This window comes from Anopheles ziemanni, chromosome 2, assembly GCF_943734765.1.
Source record: "Anopheles ziemanni chromosome 2, idAnoZiCoDA_A2_x.2, whole genome shotgun sequence".
Classification (NCBI taxonomy): Eukaryota; Metazoa; Arthropoda; class Insecta; order Diptera; family Culicidae; genus Anopheles; species Anopheles ziemanni.
The window spans coordinates 40,356,763-40,371,850 of record NC_080705.1 but is presented as its reverse complement, the minus strand read 5'-3'; the positions used below and the strand labels follow the sequence as shown (position 1 = coordinate 40,371,850).

Below are 15,088 nucleotides of genomic sequence, written 5' to 3'. Positions count from 1 at the left end.
TTGCCGAACGGTCGGCGGAGAGTTGGTTTTTATAGTACGACCATCTGCGACACGAGCATCATTTCGATAACCGAGTGTATGATTTGATGTTTTCCAGCCGCCCCTCCTCCCTCTTCCCCCCTGCGTTCCGGTATTCGCGTTTGAGCGACGAAATATTACATGTGTTTTTATAGTGTCCACCGAGCCCGAGTACGGCTTAGTCTGTGTGCGAAAAGGGATGTTTAATGATGAGCTAGAATATTGTCGTCCGATCCGGGAGTCCAGGCAAGGACGAGGGACGACGACGATGATATTAAAAATCACTGCCGGCCGGATTGTCCGAACGACGTGATTGGATCGGACCAAGATGACCAAAACTGTTGGAAGCCCAGCTCAAATTCGAACGAAAAAGAACACCAAACCGTTTGAAGTCATTACACTTTACGACCCTCAAATTGCTGTCCCATCCGTTGGACTTTTTTGACGGAAATTTGGCGTAACTATTACTTACGCGATTCAAAGCGATCTTCCTTTCCTTCCGCAGCGGTGAACGGGTACAGTTCGTGCCAGAACGAGGCTTCCGGGAGCAGTGTCCGCTTCCGAGATGTCGGCACGAGCGGACTAGAAGAGCGGCAACCAGGAGACCAGTTCGAGCGTTAGTCTTCAGCCCTTTCCAATCGTCCTTCCAAACGGAACACGGGTCCAGTCCCGAATGTGCTAAGCGTCCGGTGTCCCACGGAAAACCATGGTACAGCAAGGCGAGGACGTTTGCCAGCCGTTTTGCTTTCGACCGTCGCCACCGCCGTCGGCTCAGATACCCGGACCCGTCGCCAAGCCGATCCAACGTCGGGCACGGTCGTTCCAGCGGACGTCCGCGCCGTGGGATGTTCGGTCGAAGTTGCTCCAGCTGGCGCTGCTGATACTGGCGTGCTGTGGCGGGCTGACGGACGGGAGCTGGTGGCGAATCGCCGACCTGTCGCTGGACGCGGCCCACTTCCACCGGGACAACCGGAGCTTTGAGCTGTGCGGCGACGGGACGTTCTTTACCGCCCAGCAGCGCGACACGTGCTACGACAATCCGGAGCTGCTAAAGGTAAGTTGAAATTGGGAGACGTACCACGCGATACGTCCGTTTTTACAACTCGGCTTTCGCTCCTTCCAGGTGATTGTACACGCTGCCAACACTGCCAAATACGAATGCCAAACATACTTTCAAAACAATCGATGGAACTGCTCGGCCAAGAGGGGCAACAGTATCTACTACGGTAATTTCGATGACAAAGGTAAGATGGGTTCCCATGCTGAGCAGATTCTCATATTTTGAGTTTGCAGTTTACCAAATTAAACTTTGGCAGTCCAAGCCTGCATCATTGTTGTGTTCTGTCTTTTTTATACTTCTTTATAGTTTAAGCTATACAAAGTGTTAAAATAAAATAACTCAATCAAGCAGATATTCCTCAAAATACTGAATAGAATAAGATTCATAATCGCTGCATTCTGGTTGTGGAGAGAACAATAAATACAAGGCCTTGTCAGGCAGAATTCACTGCTGTAAATGTTATGCACAACACTCAAGTTTTTCAAACATATTCAGTATGGTACTGTAGTAGTGTAGTATCGATCTGCGAGGAATTTCGAATTATGAGTTATTTTTCCTGGCTGGACTGCAAGAATTTAACGTTGTTCTTTTAAGGGGTGCATCTTGCCTCACATTACTTTAAATATACTATCTATTGAATGTTTTGCAAATGATTCTGATCTTTTACACCACACTTATACCCTTATTAGACGAGGGCTTTTTCTGTCATCTTTGCCCAGTATTTTTCTGCCAAAATTGGCTTTTGACATAAAAATGCTGTTCGCTCGTGTAATAACGCAAAGTTCCACAAAATTTGTTTTACAGTTAATTGATCATTTTCATGTTTGAATTTAGCGTATTGTTCAACCTAGAGTAACGAAAAAAAAATCTGCTGCAAACAACAGAGCAAAAAGTAAACAAATCGCCACTTTGACATAAACATTCTAGTCAAAAGGAAATCGGAACCATTCACGACTGGTCAGCAATATTGCTGTCAATGGCCATTTGACATTATCTTCCAAAATCGACAGACAGAAATATTCCTCGTCTAATAAGAGTTTTACTCTCCGTCATCACCTTTCACTGGAGATCAGGAAGATGAAACACTTTCTTCCAACTGGATCAAGTCAAGGAGAATGGACGCAATAAAGGAATATCTGCACATGACTCATTATTGTTTATTTCTTACGTTATAAAGCTTACTGAATAAAATTCATCGAAAACGCAACGTTTAATGCAGTACGGAGTAAACATTTTTGGAAAGTGGCATTTTCGCTGAGCTACAAGTAGAAATCATTTGTTGTAATATTAATCTCTACCGTTCGTATGTCAAAACGTTCTGAGAACGGATAACCTCAAAAACGTCAAACTTTACGATAAAATTATTTGTTGATAGATTGCATCACCAGTTTTTCGAAATCCTGAAACTTAAAAGGCAACCCTCGTATTATCAATCGAACATGTAATCTCATGCATATTGAAACCATTTATTGATTAGTTCTAAAAAGTTATTGCCCCATAAATAATAGAAAATGCAACATGAAAACTACAGTAATACTGAAAACTAATTCTTTAGGAATCTACGTCTTGTAATAGTACAATATTTTTCAATAAAATTTGTTTATAACATTTGTTAAACCGACGGTTTTCGAAGGCCAAGCAAAGACTTAGCTTCCTAAAGAACTTGTTTTTAATATTACTATAATTTTTATGTTGCATTTTGCATGGGTCAAAAATATTTTAGAACTAATTGCTACTGTCACCCACTTTTTGATGACGTGGGAGTCAACGTGTTATAGCAGTTTTGCCTGATTTGATGTTCTACAAAATCGTTAAAAGAAGGTCATTTTCCATATTTATATGTCTAATTTTGCTTTCGCTTAAACATTCGTCTCCTCGGCAGGGAATCGTGAGACCGCCTACCTGAGCGCCATCAACTCGGCCGCCCTTGCCTGGACGATCACGCGGTTCTGCACCAAGGGCGAGCTGAGCTCGTGCCACTGCGACCACATCCAGCGCAAGAAGCACAGCAAGTGGACCTGGGGCGGTTGCTCGGAGGACATCAACTACGGCATCCGGCAGGCGCGCCTGTTCACCGATCCGACGGAAAACCGCACCAGCAGCTTCGGCCTGATGAACCTGCACAACAACGAGGCGGCACGACGAGTACGTAAGTGCGGGTGCTGTGCGCAGGGCGGGCCCCAATCTGCGCACCGTACGCGACCATCGATCAACTATAGTTGCTAATTTAAGCCCTTGGGATGTTGCTGAAAAGATATTAATGGAATTTGAAAAATTGGTTTTCATGATAAGTAGAGAGCATCAAAGAAGATAAGAGCTGAAAATACACAGGCTCCCAATGAGTAAAGACAAAATGAAATATTTAAATTAAAAAATGCAACACTGAAGACTTATCGTCCCTTTAAAAAAAGTTAAATTTCACCAATCATCAAAATTAGCCAAACACAGTTGCATGTGCTCACCTTGTCTTCAGGCGCAGTACAACTTTGTCAATAAGTCCCAAAAAACGCAAACCATCTAATAAAACAGTGCCCAATCATTCGTTTCAGATATTGCGGTCCAGGATGGAGAAGGTATGCAAATGCCACGGCATGTCCGGTTCATGTACGACACGGGTCTGCTGGCGCCGTCTTCCACCGATGAAACTAATCGCCGACACGCTCGGTTCGATGTTTGACGCCGCGGCGCAGGTGAAGGTAACGAAACAAACCAAACAAAAAGCAAATGAGGCTCTTTTGAGGTGCAAAAATAGTATACTAACGCACTTTCGATGAACATTTGTCTCCCATCTACTCGAAACAGCCGGTCGAGAACAAGGGCATCATCAAGAAGCTCATGCGTAAGGATCTCGAGTACAAGAAGGTGAACAAGTCCGATTTGGTATACATCGCTGAATCGCCCAACTATTGCGAGGAAAACGAAAGGTACAGTTGACTGAAGACCATCTTTAGTCGGTTCGTTTTTGTCGCAATCAAATGATAATGCAGAGATGAATGTTTTTTTTTGTCTTCCATAAACTATTTTATGATATGCGATTCTTTTTTTTTTTGACTAAGTTCATTGATCTCATCGCTTTGACCACTCGCAGCATCTCTTTTATCACTTTCTTTTATTACTATATCTTTTATATTTTTTTTTTATTTTACTATTTATCGTATTGGGTTATCTATCACTAGGTTATTTGTTTTAAAGCGCAGTAATACAGTAGTTTAGTGAATAGTAGGTAGGTAATGCATTTACCACCTTAGGGATAACTATTAACATGTTGTACTACTACTACTACTACTACTTAACTTTTCATTTTAAAATATGAATGCAGTAATTCAGTAAAAAACAATGTTAGTTTTATTTTCAGTTTGTTCATTCGCGTTGCAATAATGGTTTTTATATATGAGAATCATATTTACTTTTCTATTAAATCAAAATCATGAATTTTGCTTATACCATTATTTTTTTCTTTTTTGGTGCAATTAACTACTGCACTTTCTCTTTTATTTAACAATCTCGCAGACGTCGATCTGCGTGGTAAACAAACTAAGCAAGAAGAGAAATTACTCAATTGTGTTTTGATGTACAAAATGTTACAAATCATCGCCTCCTCATGTTTTTTTATTCTGGTTAAAATAAAAATATTGATGCACTGCCTAAATATACGGCAATAATCAGTTTAAAGATTTTATTAAAAAAGTGTAAAATTCTCATAACAGTTTGCGGATTATGGACAAATTTGGTTTAGAAAAAAGTAGTGTCCTACTTTTTTCAATACATAGAAATAATACCTAAAGTTTTATTAACTTTTTCTTTTCAAACATTTCACAAAAAAGGACTTTATTTTATTCAAAAGTTGAAAAAATAATTTCTTGTAAACTTCCGTTATAGAAAATGAAAATGATAGTATAGATTTAACTTAGAAAGATTTTGCGGATTTCACAAGAAACAAGCTAAATAAAAAAAACATTTGAATAACATGACTAAATTGTAGTTAAATCTAAATATGATTGTATTTATGTATGATCTAATCTTTAATGAAATTCAATCAATTTTAAATGAAAAAATGTATGGTGAATGTAGCGTATGTTTTTAGGGCCTTTCAACTCACAACTGAATGGGTCCCTTAGAACGCTTAATCCTGCCAAACCGTGCTTATTCGGTTATCTTGTGTTGGAGCCCAAGTTTTATTTTCGTTTATTTAAAATTATTTTTTGTTCACGGCCATATTTTTCTTTTTGAGAATCTATTTACATTTCTCTGTTGCTTTAGATTGTATTTTACCAATCTAGTGAAATTCTCAACCGTTTGTCTCTTGCCAGCTTGGGCATCTTCAGCACACGCGGAAGGTTCTGCAATCGGACGTCGTACGGTATCGAGGGCTGCCGGCTGCTGTGCTGTGGCCGAGGCTACCAGACGCGCATCCGGAACGTGGAGGAAAAGTGCAACTGCAAGTTCGTGTGGTGTTGCGCGGTCAAGTGCGACACGTGCAGCATGCGCAAGGACGAGCACATTTGCAACTAAAATGCCGCTATTTGCCACACCGTGCTGAAGGACGTGTAAGAACATGACGGCGTAGAAGACATCGTGCGTCGTCGCAGTGGTCGTAACATTTCACTGAAGAGAGAGAAAAAGGTAGAGACATTTGACGAACGCGCGAGCTCCATCCCAAAAACAACGAGAAAACCGAAACCACACAGCAGGCAGACATTATAACGTAATAGGGGTTATCATGAAATCGTCGTTTCGTTTTAGCGGTCGCTAAAGGTGCTCATTTGTTCATTTCAGTCGCTAAAAGTTCATTATAATGAACAAATGAGCACCCTTAGCGACGAATGAGCGCCTTTAGCGACCGCTAAAACGAAACGACGATTTCATGATAACCCCTAATAAGCTCAACGTATCGCGAGCGTCAAACTGTAAAACCGTACAATGCGAACAATGTGTATCTATTTATTCAAACATCGAAACATTTCTTCTAACGTTCATTTGGTGCAACTCATGTGCGTCCATCGCATTCGCGTCAACGAAATGTAGGCCTCCTAGTCCTACGGTGTCTTTCAATCGTGGTATGGTCCAGCAATTAGATCTGCTTTCCAACAACAGCAACAATAGCCTTGGTTTTCCACCAATCGACATCAGCAGCAACTACACAACAAAATTGCCAATTAGACAACAAAACTGCTGATGCCGTGAAATTTGAATACCTTTCACAATATTATGAAGCAATTAAAATTGGATTTAACTGCAAGCTACAATCTGCTGTTTGTATTCCCTCTGTTGCAAGCAGTTGTATTGATAATTTCGAAAATCACAGTGACCGTTCAAATACTACGAAATAGAAACGTTCAACAACAACAAAACTGACAATTAGACAACAAAGCTGCCAATGACGTAAAATTTGAATACTTTCTGCTATTGTATGAAGGAATCCAATTCTGATTAAACCAATAGATTGAATCTACTGATTGTATTTTTAATTTAGCAATCTCGTTTATCACACTAAGTGTTCAAACGCTACGAAAAACAAACTTTCAACTAAATAATAATGTGCGGCACAGTTTCTGGACGGCTGTTGACAAATGTGCGAAAACTACTGGAAGTATTTAACAGTTGGACAAGTTGTGCAAGCAGGAAGCCAAAAGTTCACGTTGTTCAATGCATGTAGGATGTAAAAAAACATACGCCCAGTGTCCTGACAGTATCCCTGTTCTCGCAAGAGCTTTCTTCCATAAACTCTTTGGCCTTTTCGGTGGCCAACAACGCAATATTAAACCTCTCCCTCCTCCCCCTCCCCCTCATTCAACTGCACAGTTCTCAAGCAACAAAACCCTACTTCTTTCCTCCGAACCGTCCCCGATCTGCCGCTAAGAAAAACGATACCGTTGAAGGAATGTTTTAAGGTGTAAGTTGAAAGCATTTTGAATTTCTGTGATTTGATTTTAGAAGCATTATTATTTTATTTTGCACTCCAGTCGGAAACGCCGACGAGCGTTGCATGTATAATTTTATATTATTCTAAGGACATCGTAGGTCGATAAGTTGGTGCGAGAGCGCCGAAGAAGGACGGTTTTGGCGCACGGAAAACAATGGCATAGCGAATAAGGGTAAAACGTAAGCCTTTCTGTTCCATGAATAGTCCGGGTGGAGCTCAAAAGGCCACGTGCTCGCGGTTCCACGCACAGCTAGCAGTAGGTATTAAGTGAACTTGTATTTATTAGTTGCTCTTCTAAACACACCAGTATCGGGCTCCAGTTCCCAATCGGAAAATTTTGAAAATTTATGAAACTTCAAACGCCAAGCACATACCGAAGAGAGCAAAGAAACTAACAAACGCTGTTTAGTATTCGTGTTTATTCTTCCTCCCTCAATACCAACCGCCCTGCATTCTATGGCAAGAACTATCATAAGCTCTTTTGTACTATGTAACACGGCTACAAACCTTTCTAGTGTATGACCAATAAAGTATTGCCCTTTGAACAAACCAAACGGAACCAATATTTGATTTACGGCAGGTGAGAAATTGTCGTTAGTAACTGTATTCGATTCGATTTGCGTTTTCACGTTCGTCGCGGCATTGCAGTCACCGTCGGAACTGTCACTGGTGATGGAAACGTCCAGCCCGGCCTGGTCTATAAATCAATGGCAGAGACTTCAACGAGCAAGAAGAGAGAAAGTTTTGTGGCAAGATGCTGCTAAAAATGTTTTTATACCATTCAAATCCTGTAACGCTCGGGGATTTCGCATATCAAGAAATCGAAAATCTTTTTATGCAGTTCCAAAAATGTATATAAATGTTTCATTTTACTGAATTATACTTTCATCGATCTGACATGAAACCAAAAATTCATTCTTTTCTCTACCATAGTAACTGACCGATAGTTAATGTTGCTGAGGATACATTATTTGTTATGTTACACGCAAAAAATAACCTTAATCTTAAAAAATATCCAAAATAACCAATTGTCGATAGTTTTGAAAACTTTATATCTACAAATGAGTTATTATATTTTAGTATGAGTTATAGAAAATCTCCAGCTGTTTCTAAGTTTTTTTTAAGGAGAGGAAATCTTCGTAGACATCCGGTCCCCACCTGTCAAGGGTCCACGGTTAGTGCTGGATTTTTACCGGTTAAAAATGTTGTCCTTGAATCCTCGTCTGGATCTGGTCCGAATGGATATTACTACAAACGACCAGCTGCTAGGGAGTTTTATTCTTAATTAGCATTGGCATTACATGTTCCGTCATTAATATAAAAACTAAAATAAATACTACTGCCGCTTCGTATTATTAGCTGTCGAATTTCTGATATCTATTTATCTATTATTGATAATTCCAATGATGCAATTGAATAACCAAATTAATTTGGGTGAATAGCAAGTAATACGATCAAATCAATGATCTACAAAAAGTGAAGAAATATGTCACGATGTGCACTAGTGCAACTCTGATTTGAAATGATCGATCAAAAATAGTTCAGCTGCTTTAAAAAAAATCAAACATCTTACCCGATCTACTGAACGATATCAGAAGACATGAGAATGTACATGTTATGAAATTATTTTTCAATTAATAAACTTTCAATTAATAATTTTATGCTATTGTCCCTAAACAAAATGAAATCAAACAAACTTAAATTATATATTTTTGCGTTATACTTTATTTCTCGCAGTATCGTATATTACAGGGCATTTTTCATCTTGTTGAAATGCGGACTATTTTCACTTACATTGTTCGGTTTTGGTGAAGATGGTTTTATTTGCTCAAGCTTGCTGTATCTACTCACTTTGTGCCGCCCACGTATGACTCGTTTTGCACCAAACTCATTCGACTCGTTATGCACCAACAGCCTTCACCTGTTTGCACAAAGCATTGGCCTTTTGTTTTACTTCACTTATTTGTCGCACACTTCCTCGCTATACGCACATCACATCCAATTGGATGTGACTCTCCGATGCTCAGGCTGGTAGTTGAATGTATGGTTCGTTTTGTTCATTATGTGTATTATTTTTCTGCTCATTTGAATCTATGCTAGTTAATCACAAAATTTTACCATCTCTTGACGATTAGGATGAATTTGTAAAAAGTGGAAAAAGTAGGAAAAATGTATGCCATCGTATGCGGGCTGTAGTTATGTTTGAGTTTTAATCTTTTGATTTTAAATTCTTATCATTATGGTTGAAGGTTTACTGTAGTTGTATGTTATCGGTTGGTTTGGATTCACGCTCAGCATCAGTAAAATTTTCATTGTTTCACATGTATTTCATCTGCTTGCCAGTTTCATTTTCTTATCATAGTGAATTCTTTTAGTTTTTCACTTGGGATTGTGCTCCACGGACAAACACACATAGACACACACACTTGCAAACAGTTGCGTTAAAATGTGTTCGATCGATGTTGACTGTAAACGTTGGTGTGCTCGATTAAGTTGACATTTAACATCCTCCGTTTGTTTGGCCATAGCTTTTCCTCTCCGCGAGATCATTTGTAGCGGGGTTGTATGTTACATTCACAGTAATGCAGTAAAAGTAATTTCATGTTTTTCCGCTGGTTAATTCCCCCCCCCCCCCCCCCCCCTCCCTAATAACATAGCGCAACGCTTTTCTTATGCGTATCCTTTCCATTTCAACTCTATTATTCCTTGTTTTGCGGCTTGCGAAGATAAGCTTTTCTTTTTTGCTCCTCTCAACGCCAGAAACGATTAATTGACTGTTGCACCCACCATTCCGTGACTATTTGCTGCTGCTTATCAGATCAGTTACTATGACAGCCGCGATGGTGAAATTAAAATAAACCTTGATTGACTGAGACGAGACGCCAACTTGTGTTTCCCCCACGGTTTCCATGCAACATGACAAATGCTACTGCTTCTCATTTCAAATGAGTTTATAGTTTCGGGGCATGAATTCCCAAAGTTGTGTTTAAAAATTTGAAACTCTTTCTCTCCAAAATAATCATATTTCTAACAGTAAATATTTTTTTTTCATTTATGAGTAAAAATAATAATTTTAATCCTACTAAATCAGGTAAATTTTCCGACGAATACACTTATTTTGTCTTGTATTGTATGTCATTTCGATTTGAAATTTACATTCACCCGCTTGAAGGAATAGGCTTTGTTTTTGTTGTTGCATCAATTTAAATAATTTGTTGGTCGAATCAACAAACAACTGTAGGTTTTTAAACTTTCGAATTTTACACAGGTTGGTTTGCTTTTGTTTTGCATTTGCTCCTACACGTTTCACGATTAGTTTCTAGCTACAAAATACACAATTTAGCCGCCCAACTCAACTATTTATCTATAACATTAAATTAGTGTACTATTTGTTTGTTGGGTTTTTTTCACGCTTACTCTCCTCGCACAAATACAATATCTACATTTCACACTCGGAAATGGAACGAGAAGGTTCTGGTGCTCGGTATAAGGCGATGAGAACATTGGGCGGGAAGAGGAAAAGGAGAACGAGTGAGATCCTTTTGATTTTGGAGCTTGGAAAAAGATAAAAATTAGTTGACTTGATGCGTGTATGTTTTGCAAAAAGCCCCCCCATTTAGCCCGTGTGCACGCTTGTGCGGCATTCACAATGCTATCTATTATTATTTTTACAATTGCAGATCGCCACCATCACTTCACCAGAAGTATGTTTCGTAAAGTTGTATTCAAATAAATCTATCCAAAAAAGGTACACGCACACACACACACTCACAGTGAGGGAATATTTAGTGCTAGCATCCTGCCAATAAATGACCCCATACTACACCGTATGCTACCGTTTTCATTTCACTTAATCATAGCATGCACCGACTGCCATTTTTTTTATTTATGTTTTTTTTTTTCATTTTTTTTTTCTCTAAGGCCCAAGCTACTCTTTTGGTTGACTTGTGCGAATCGGTTATCGACTGAACTGTGGTGTTCTATCGTACAGCATCACGATCGTATCGTATATCACCCTACCTTTTGACTCTAGAGTTCTTTAGTTTTTCAATGGTTTTCTTGTTTTTTTCCAAAACCGACGCATATTAAGATGCACTCGAAAGATCAGGTAGACCCTCGTCGACTCTACTGTTAACTAGCTACGAAAATGTTCTTGCCATTCTTTCTTGCTATGCTTTGTACACTAATCCTAACGAGCGAGTTTTTCGTACGGGCTAGTTTTTTGAAAAATGCTCTAATACATGACGAATGCAGAGCGTTAATGACTCAGTACGTTGAAACCCATAAAATCATTAGGGAAGAATGACATTAGTAACTGCAACTGAAAATTAACAAGATCAAAGATCTTGGTCGGGTCAAAGATGATGGGATACGTTTTGTTTTTTGGCACAGTCAAACTACAAATGCATGTAATTTTGTGTGAAAAAGTTTTGTTCTATGCAAAGAAGGTTTGAAAACACAAAACGTTATGCTAGAAATAAAAAAAGAATATAAGTTATTTATTTTAAAAACATATACAGAGCAAAATGTAAATTAAACACAAAACATAAGACATTTTTGTTTTTTTAATTGTGTCGAATAAGAGCAATTTCTTACTGCTAACACTGTTTTACTCATCCATTTTCTTATCTGTTATACGCCTACGGTTCATAAACGAGTTTATGTTTTATGTTTTAACGATGCTCAGAGCTAAAATTCACTTTTCGGTTAACACATTTTTTTCTATTGATAAGACAAAAAGTACACTGGATGCGCGTCAGTTTCGGTAGATAAAACAAAACAAAACTAAATAATGCTAGGGCAACAAGAAACAATCATTGGTTCGTATGATGCAAGTTTCTTGCCGCCATCTTTCTCATCGTAACATTCTCGTTTTTTGTTTTGTTTTTAATTCACATTTGCTTTATACTCCATATCAGGTCTATAGTATCAGCACAATTGATTACGATTTTTTCATTCTCTTCCATTGTATCTTTCGAAGGAAATTTCCATGGGTTTTGTGTTATAGGAAACATTGTTCGCGGAAACAAGTTATGTAGGTTGTAAGAATCACAATGTTTTAGTTAATTTTAGCTGAATTTCCATATTTCTTAAACCTGTAGCGGACGCATTAACAGTTGATTTTTATCTGTGCATGTTGGTTTGTGGTGTAAGATGGAAAATCCAAATAGTTGAAACTGGAAGGCTCTTATTTGTTTTATGTATTGAAATGTAATCTGCTTGCTTTTTATTTCTTGTACGAGTCCGAACTATAATAGGTGGAAATATAAAAACAATTGGCGTAGAGGATGTCACGTAGTGACGGAAAACTTGTATTGTAAACGATTACTTCTAGATTCTGGTCCACGTTCTAAAGATGGTTGGCCGTATACATTCGACCAAAAGCAGCAATGTAGGCAAAGGGACAGATGAAGGTGGGTAATTTGCATATGACGAAGATTGGATGGAACAACTCTAAGCGGTTGAAAAGAGAAAGAGGAAAAAGGACTTGAGCGATAAACTTGCGTAGAGAAAGGGGTTTCAAAGTGTAGCTCATTTCGTGCAACTATGTACAAGTATGTTCTTATGTTCAACAGACACTGGGTCCGTTCGCTAAGAATATCGTCACTGCTAGGACTGTCCGTTGGATTGTAAAAGACAGCAAGAACTAAAGCAAAACATTGAAGACATGCACAAATCCAAGGTCAGACACGACCAGCACTGCGCAATATGTGAAAACAACACGAGCATAAACAAAGAAACTGCTTGTCCCGTGCTGTACATTTAACACTGTATGGTCAGATTTGGTTTCTAATTTTATCGCACTTCTTTATCCCTTCTTTCTCATCTCCTAGCGCTATCGTATCCAATTACGGGTCCGATCGGTTCAATTAAAACACATTTAGCTTCTTTGTACTTCAACGTTATGTGCCATACGGGGGCGGAATCTCAACTGGGTTTCTTCGTTTGCACTTATTAAGGTGATAAGAAGGTAAGAGCACGAGAGCAGGCGTTTGTTTGTTTGAAGTTTTTTTGTTTTCGCTTTTTAAACTAGTGCCGGGAATCACTTACATTACCCGGCCTTTCGCACTTAGTTGCACGGGTTACGCCGTTACGTGTAGTAGGATCAAGAGAAGGACAGTAGAGTTACACACAGAATTCGGTAGAAGGTAACAAACAATTCAAACAACTTGATATGTTACGATATTTTAACATTGATTAGCTTTTCTCGATGCAACGGTTGCGCTGCAAAGACCTGCACATGGTATGCAGCTTTCGTTTCACTTATTATAACTCTACAATCCCAACATCATCACAGAATCAAGCAAACGTTCATTCCTATGTAAGCCCCGCACATCATTCGTATCGTTCGTCATCATCTTATCATGTGTGTCGATACAGTCATCGTGGTTTATCTTTACTCGGTCCCGCTCTGTCTCCTTTTTGGAGCTTCGGACAAAATACACAGTACCGTAGAATGAATTTTACCAACCGACCGGAATTTTGTCAAACGTTGTGTGTGCTTGGATTCCTATTTCTGACAGATATACGAACCAAGAATCCAAAAATAGGAGAAAAAAGCAACGTAGAGTAAATCAAACGTTACAAAGATACATCATTGAATGGATAAAAAAATGGCCATTTTGTAGGCTTTTAACCAGTATCCGTCTTTGTAGTCCATAAAAGTGTCATTAATTAAGTATTTCGCCACCGGTTCAGCTTGGTTCGGTTCTAACTCATTTCTCACAGGGATTTGAGTTCCTTCCGTAGGGAAACTTCATTCCTGTCCTTAGTATAGATGCATGCAGATGTACTCGCTCCTATCTCTTCCTTTACATAGCATTCATTCATTCCATTTATTCTAGTGAATTCGCCTTTTTTCGTTGCCTAACTAAACTTGCATTAATCCTTAGCTACAATCTCGCTTATCTTAAATTCCCGATGTCGGGTAAATAGCACAATGTTGTCATTTCTACCAGTAGTAGCTTTAAAACAGAGCATTACACAGAGAAGTTTGGGTTCCCCGCTATCGCAACTGTAAACTCCTGGGGGTGTAAGGTGTACGTGCAAACCACTCTTAGTCTACGAGACCTATTTTACCCTATTTCGAGGGGTTTGCTTTCTACAATCGACCCTGCAGCTTAACCCACTTTCCTCACAATCTACCCACAAACTGATGTTATCGCTCATTTTCCTTTCATCTTTTGTAAAACCTCGCTTTTCGTTTCCCTGTTCACGACCGAGACAGTATCACCTATATCTAAGCCCTGACCGGCAAATTCTATCTCTTTGCCATCTTAGGTTGTGTTTTGAGAATCATTCCCGACCACTGCGCCAACAACAGAAACAACAACGACGTTGACTTAATATCGTTCGTTTATGAGAAACAAACAAAACGAAATCAACAACAAATAGAACAACCCGAATGAAACAGCTTTTTTCGAATTAAATTAAATAATATTTATCGAAAGTTTAAACAATTCCACGAAGTGTTCACAATTTGATTTGTTTTTCTTTTTTGTGCTTCAAGACGATAGTTCTACGAAATCTGTTTTTTTTTAATATGCAAAAACAAATAAACACGTTAAGGAAAACACACTTTGCATAACTTGAGCTTGCAAAGTATCATACAAACAGAACAATCGTTTAATTATGATGAATTGGAAAACGTACCAGGTTAACAATGCACCATATCAGTACAGATGAAAACATACAAATGCTTGCCAGCTTATCCATGTAAAACATAGCAGGGACAACGAGCTATCGACGAAATAAACAATATACCTACCCTGGAAGGAATAGCTGGCGCCTATACAGGTTAGTATTTGTCTAACTTTGTTGAGAGAAACGAAAACAAATCTTGTTCTTGATCTATGCCAAGTAACGTAAAATAGTGTGAGAGAAGTAACTCAATCTTATGACCTACTTTTGTTTTTTACAATCATTATAACCACACATGCCGCTATTAACATGTATCGAAACTTCCACCTCTTATGCTCTACACCACCCATCATCGGTATCTATCGCTCAGCCTCAAGTAACATTTCAGATTTACGTTAGTTTAAACTAATATGTGTCCCTCCACCCGCACATGTTTGAGTCCTCGT

The 15,088-nt window shown here is 38.9% G+C and overlaps 1 protein-coding gene across 1 annotated transcript; it reads left to right on the top strand.

Annotated features, from left to right (window-relative positions):
- Positions 1–724: 724 nt before the first annotated feature.
- LOC131293575 (protein Wnt-1-like) lies at positions 725–5,590 on the top strand. The gene is made up of 6 exons (XM_058321652.1): positions 725–1,072; positions 1,142–1,262; positions 2,961–3,223; positions 3,628–3,774; positions 3,881–4,002; positions 5,389–5,590. The coding sequence occupies exons 1-6, from the start codon at positions 725–727 to the stop codon at positions 5,588–5,590; spliced, it is 1,203 nt and encodes a 400-aa protein (XP_058177635.1).
- Positions 5,591–15,088: the final 9,498 nt, after the last annotated feature.